General features: G+C 31.3%; 1 protein-coding gene across 1 annotated transcript in view; it reads right to left on the bottom strand.

Annotated features, from left to right (window-relative positions):
- The window catches only part of LOC107456643 (monoglyceride lipase), a 50,613-nt gene that overhangs the window by 4,618 nt on the left and 38,924 nt on the right, over nt 1–7,071 (bottom strand). Inside the window, exon 6 of the mRNA XM_016074552.3 lies at nt 2,473–2,604. Coding sequence (XP_015930038.1) covers nt 2,473–2,604 — 132 coding nt within the window. The remainder of the gene's footprint in view (nt 1–2,472; nt 2,605–7,071) is intronic.

Here is a 7,071-nt window from a genome sequence, read left to right as displayed (position 1 = left end):
CAGGGCCGGATTAACCTATAGGCACACTAGGCACGTGCCTAGGGCCTACGAAATTCAGGGGCCTACGAAAAACTTGGGAGAAAAAAATTTGTTGACAAAAATAATTTAGCTTTAAAAACAACAAGTGTATTTTGCACAAAATTATGAAGATACAAATAAAAATATAATATTTTTCGGTAATAAATTATTTTGCAGAATCTTATGATCTAATATATTACTTTTTTGCGATTTTTGGATTCAACGAAATCTTGTATTATGCTGTCGAATTCCAAATCGATATCAACTGCAATATCGGCAGTATGTCGGTATTGCAGATAAAGTTCGATAAACAAATTTGTAAATTAAAATCCATATTAATAAAAATGTAAAAAAAATATGCAAGAAAATTTTAGCATATATTTTGAAAAGAGGGAAGGAGTGGGGGAAGGAAGGGAGGGCCCAAAAACGGCTATGCCTAGGGCCTACGAAAGGTATAATCCGGCTCTGGTTGTAATCAAGGAGGATATTGCAATGAAAGCAACATAATGCTTGCATTTTTCGCTAGTTATTCAAAATTTTAATCAGAAAAATTAGTCATGACTAATGAATTTATTCATCAATCATTACATCAATTTACATAATGAATGATGAATTAAATTTTCATATGGATAATCATTCAGAATATATTTATTCTGACTAAATTTAGTCATGAATAAAATTTCCGTGAATGGGGCATGCTTTATTTCAAGTTAATACTGAATCGAGCGTTCTTGCACTCTTCAAAGGATGTAGTTAAATGTTTGCACCAATAATTTATAAAGCTTACACCAATCTGCGGGTCGAAAATGGTTGGCTTCGTTGGATGGTTGGATTTGGCTAATAATGCTTGAAAACTTTTTAATTAAATTCTTGTATGAAATATAGGTAAAGGATGTTTTAAACCTACACTGTTAGAATTTTCATTCTAAAATTATGGTAAAATAACTGGCAGCTGTCTGTCCATCCGATTAACCGTAAGGTTTACGGTAAAGAACATTTTTTACTCTTATGGTTTTGTAACCATTTATAAATAGTATGGTTATAAAACCATAATTACAAAACTATACTGTTTTTTAACAATTAAAATCTAACATTTTTCAAAAACGTTTAAAAAAAAACTAGACACAGGAGCTCGACTTTCGTAAGGTAATGGGCATTGGAGAGTGCCGAACACAGGAAATTCTTCGTCTGCTGAAGGGAGTGGAGGAAATATTGTAGTGTCAATACTGGGTATCGAACCCCAGTTCTGCCGGCCATTAAATTGACAGATTAGCCCACGCGGCTATGATAAATACGCAGTTGAAAAGAATTAAGTGGCTTCATTAGATGGTCTTAGTTGGTGCTATAAAATTCTGATTGCTTAACCGTATTAGGTGAAAGCAGTTAATAAACTGTTTTTCTCACGCTTAACAGTTTGATTATTATTTTATTTATGATTATTTGATTCTTTTGATTGAATATGGTAAAATAACCCTTAAATAAATTGTTATTTAACAATTTTTTTCGAGAAATTTCTAAGAGTGTATAACAAATGTTTTGGGATCATTGTTAGAAGTTTAAAGGCAAATAATTATGTGATTTCAAGATAGTGACAATATGATGGCCAAGATGGCGGCTTGCATAAAGTGCATTGGTGAATATGAGTGCTTCTTGTTGGATTAAATTGCCAAACTGATCATAGCCAATTAACAATAAATCCTCTTTACTGATTGATGAAAAATTAAAATCGTGATCGATTATTTGCAAAGCAATTTCAATCATTTTGTCGGATTGATTTGACAAACTACTCATATAAACTGTTTTAAATTGCATGTATGATTTTAGTTGTATAATAAAAATATTTATGTTCTCATAAGATTTACATAAATCGGACAATTTTATAAAATAATTTGATAATATTTCAGTTCTATTCATTTCGGTTTTGTTCGTATTCATATTAACATTCTATCTGTTCTGCGTGTATGCTTGATTAACAAACTAATTTTATTTGAAGAAATATTATACGTATGCATCGTAACTTTATAATTCGTAAGTATATCATATCTAACTGTTACTATAAATTTTAGTGTTACAGAGCAACAAACCTGGGAGACAGCTACTTTTCACCAAGTAGTGTAATGAAACATTCTAGGTGTTTAACGACAGTGAAACACTACTTTGTGCTTAAAAGTTGCCACTCTCAGTGTTTAGATACACACAAAAAATTTACAGTGAACGGATTCGTAAAAAGCGAAAAATATCATGCAGTTCGTTCTAATATAATTGCTTAAAAATTCATTAATTCTAAATATTCTAATTCTAATTCATTTTAAATATTTACAAATGGACATTTGAAACTCAAAATTTTATTACATTTCAAATTTTTGGTTGCAATGCGTTTGGTTTCAAAACCAAAAACCACTTTTTTTGAAAAAAAAATAAAGGTTTTTTTCTTTCAAATTAAGGTATACTTACTTTAAATGTTTTGTCCTTCGATTGAGCTTTCTCATGAAAATTGGCCGAGCCATTAACATGGCAGATTTTATCATCATCACCATGAAAAAGAAGGAATGGTACTTGTACTTCTTCTGTCCTTTTAGTTATTTCCTAAATATTTAAGGAAAATACTATTATACCACTAAATGCAACTAATATTCCAAAATATTCATTTTCTCATAAAAACGAAAAATTTCTCCACCAAAAATACACTATAAAAATTAAAATAAAAACATCCTAAAATAATAATAAGCAATAGAAAACAATTCACAGATCAAGGGGGGGGGAGAATAGTTTAGGTCCATTTTCCCCAAAAATGACGTTTGGATAATCACATGTATCATTTTGAGGATTACAAGGTCTTGACAAATCAATAACATGGAAAAATCGGTTCTCACTGAGAGTTTAGCACAGTAAAGAAGGAAAAACTATTCCGGCGAGCGAAAAAAATTCGTTTTTTTTTTTTTTTTTTTTTTTTTCAGAATCAACTTTTATGGATATAAACCGTTCATCCTCCTTGATCTTCTTATGATCAGGATCAAAAACTTGTGACTTCAATTCTTATGACTTCAATAAGTGATAAAGTATTTATGGGTCACATTCCCCAAAAAACTGACTTAAGTAATTGAATTTAAATAATTCATGCTCATATCTCCCTATCTCCATTATTTAAAAAGTTATGAGTGACTTTACATTAAAAAAAAAAGACAATAGTTTTTGGAACAAAAACAAATCTTTAAAATGTTTTTTTGCATGCTATTTGAATTCTTTAATTTTTTTTTTTTAATTAAAGATAGAACTTTGAAGGATACTGCATAATCTACATCATCTTTTTAAAACTGTGCTTTCAATAAACATTTTAGAAATTATTAAAAATTTTTACAGCATGTTTTACCTATGTGATCATTATTTTTTTCTCTGATACTGCTCACAACCAACCATAGAAAATGTTCTAATTGATATTGAAGCAAATGAATGTACAGATATCTAGCAGTTATCGTTGTAATCATAACGCAAAATTTCTTAAAAAAGTAATAAAAAATAAAATAGCATACATGATTTAACATTTTTTAATATAAAAACAAAACTGAACAATGTAACTATTTTTTGAAAATAAATTATTGATTTTGCATTAGAAGACATCGAAACAGTTACACGTTTTACTTCCATTTAAAAAAAATTTTATGTTACCTCCGTTTCATAAACATATCATCTGCATCATAAATTAATTGCATCATAGCATCATAAGTTAATACATCTTTTTTAAATATCTTTAAGTGTAGTATCTTCATCAATGGTTCCCAATTTTTTCTGCTATGGAACTCTTAATTGATCGACATTCTTTTATCGGAATCCCGACATTTTAATTTCTACACTGTAAAAATTTTAGTAAAACACATAGCTTCATCCACATAGAATGAATTAAATGACTTCTTTTAAAAAACGATTTATTTAAAAACAAGCACATTTTTAATAATATATTCGCTCTAATTTTACAAACTATTTTTTATTTTTTCAATTTTATATAACTTTTTGCACGAACTACAGTTCTATACATAAAAATATGTTTGGTTTTCCTCAACACTAAAGATGGTGGACAACAATACAGTAATTTGTTTACAGTCTTGCAATTATGAATAGTTACCAAAGTTGTTGCTGTTGTCACTTACGTCACTAGCGAATGCCTGCAAGTCTGCCATAAATCAAGCGAATTTTACGGCAGATGATGAGTTTCTTGTTTTTTCAATGCCACCATCTATGGCCAAGAATACGACTTCAGCCACACACATGTCACAGCCCGTTTTACAGGAAGAACCCAATCATACTTTTATTCATTCATCCGTAGAACTAATTTTGACCTGAACCAGAGTACGATCAATCTCTAATTCGGTACCCTCAGAGTTATTTAATTGTTATGGGAATTTTGAGGACTTTATGACCACGACAGATTTAGCATGCAATAGTCATCACTTAATACACAGGGAATCTGCGGTCGGCGAGTTTCGAACTCACGCTCTCACGAACACGAGACCAACGTCCTACCAACCGTCCTGGCCTCTATAAGTATAAAATTGATAAAATAATACGCATAAGTATAAAATTGATAAAATAATTTGAATTATGGTTTTAGTTGAAATGAAAACAATAAAAAAATTTATATGCGTTGATAATGGTAATTAAGGAAACATATTTCTCCATTGTTGAATTTAGTCGTTTTATTTTAAATAAAAAAGTTTTCTGCGAAATACCAATACAATTTTTTGTAAAATTATATAATTTTCAAAACTTGTTAAATATATTATTACCAAAAAAAGCTTTTTTTTTCTTTAGCATATAAATAATAAGTGTATTATAGATTTAATATAAATATAATTGCAGGCTTCAAAAATCAGCAATGTCCGGAAAAAGTCCTAACCCTTGGTACCCTTGTGTACCTTCCTAGGAACTCTAGGTTTCCTTGGATCTCCTCTTAGGAACCACTTTTCTATATTATATATTATTTGTATTACATCATATGTTATCAAACATTTATACCATATCAAAGAATGTTTTTTTTTTTTTAATACCTGAAATCTTCTAAATTTCCAGGCATGAAAAGTGCAAAACATGAAAAGGCATTGTACCAGAACTTTAAAAATGCCATGCATATGTGTTACTCTACTCAATTAAACAACTTTTCCGTACTTCAGCGTTCTTACCTCACTTTTTATTGAAATTTAACTCATAAGAATTCTTACAAAGAGTTAGATTAAGATAATATTTAATAGTGATCATACAATTTTAGATTGAGTAAAACTCCAATAGTAAGAGAAACACTGAGCATGCACGAATTATGATAAGAAAAAGTTCAGTTCAACTTTTGATTGATATAATTTTGCGACTTGTAAAATTAGTGTAGGCAAATTTTATTGTAGTGTAAAAACATTAAAAATTATGGAGAAAAAAAAATAAGCGCGTTTTTGGAGTTATTGGAACTTAAATCAAAAAGATAGTGTCCCGCAGTGGACTGATCGTTAAGACCCGGTTCCCAGCAGATCACCGAAGTCAAGCATTACGGGCTACGGTCAGTGTGCGAGTGGGTGACCACTTGGATCAGCCAGCGTATGGACCGAGGGTGTGCGGTATTGGTCCTCGTTAAACAGTTTTACCGTAAAGTGCTCGATTTCGCGTGCAAGTCGTCGGGCTACCGAAGCGGGGGTGCCATCCCCTTTACAGAGGATCAAAATTGTGATGGCAAGTCTTCGGATCAACCTCAGGGAAGTTTCCCAGACCGTCGCCAATAGCCCATTGTGCAGCTCTAGTGCGACGTAATGAACAACAACAACAACAAAAAGATAGTGCAATAAAATTTTGCGTAGTGTTAAAGCTTGCTACTTCTCAGTTACTTGAAGCAATATTCCCTTTTAAAACACCATTACAGATACTTTCTTATAATTTACCAATCAATAGTTTTGTAAAGATGTTCTTTTTATAAAAACAAATTAAAGAAAAAACCCGCTAAAGGCCTGCTTTGCCTAAAAACGTCAAACAGAAACAAATAGCAGATTCTTCAAATGAAATGAAAATATAGTGAATTACAACTTATTTATGCTAGTCTTAATACTATATAAAAAGCGTATGAAGCTTAAAAATAAACTAAAGTAAAATAAATTGTATTTATAAAACTTTCGAGGTTTTTTTAATTTAAGTTTAATAACTCGAAGAATATGAGTTAAAAAAATATTAAATGTTTATAGTACAATAAAGATTGTTTAAATTTTCACACAACTTTTCACAGCAAAATCTATAATTGTCTCAAATTTATGCTAGTCCAATATTGAGCTTTACTTCCACTATTACTTTCTTTCCACTATATTTCACCTATGTATGTCAATTTTTAGTTTTTTAGTTTTAAACTTTGCAGAACTTACTTTGTTATACCCTGGGCACTAGATTTTCTTAAAATAAAAAAAAATCAAGGAGAAAATATATTCAAACATTAGTTTCCTTGACATCTAATTGTGGTTCACCTCGTAAACGAAGAAATGAAAGGGAAAATCTCTCGACATAGGCGTATAGTCTGTCTAAGTAAAGAACTGCCTTTGCCACTCGGCTGGAACAGAAGCGGTTTCCGCTTGTGGCGTAACTACCACTACGAAAATTAAACATCAATTCACTGGTATATAAGACATACTAACTTGATTCAATCACGAGGTACCTTTTGATAGATGAAGGCTGGCATTGTCGATAACTCCGCCCCCACATTGGTGACCCGGACGTGATTTGAACACGCAGTATCGCCCACTTCGCAAATATCTTGACAGTAACGCCTACTTCGTTGGATGAGCCACATTGAACAGTTGACTTGCTACTTGTGACTGCGTCTTAATCCACCTCCTCACGCTGCTGCTGCTCAGTATTGCTGCTCACAATCATACACAACGTATACACTCGACGGCTAAAGGCAACAGAGGAGCGAACACGACACTGAAGTTAATACACCATTCACATTCAGTACTCAAGCGACTACGACCGTGAAGTTAATACACCTCTCACTTTCAGCACTCAAAAAAAAAAAAAAAAAAAAAAAAAAAAGGG

Source organism: Parasteatoda tepidariorum, chromosome X1, assembly GCF_043381705.1.
Source record: "Parasteatoda tepidariorum isolate YZ-2023 chromosome X1, CAS_Ptep_4.0, whole genome shotgun sequence".
NCBI lineage: Eukaryota > Metazoa > Arthropoda > Arachnida > Araneae > Theridiidae > Parasteatoda > Parasteatoda tepidariorum.
This window is presented reverse-complemented; position numbering and strand designations above follow the sequence as displayed.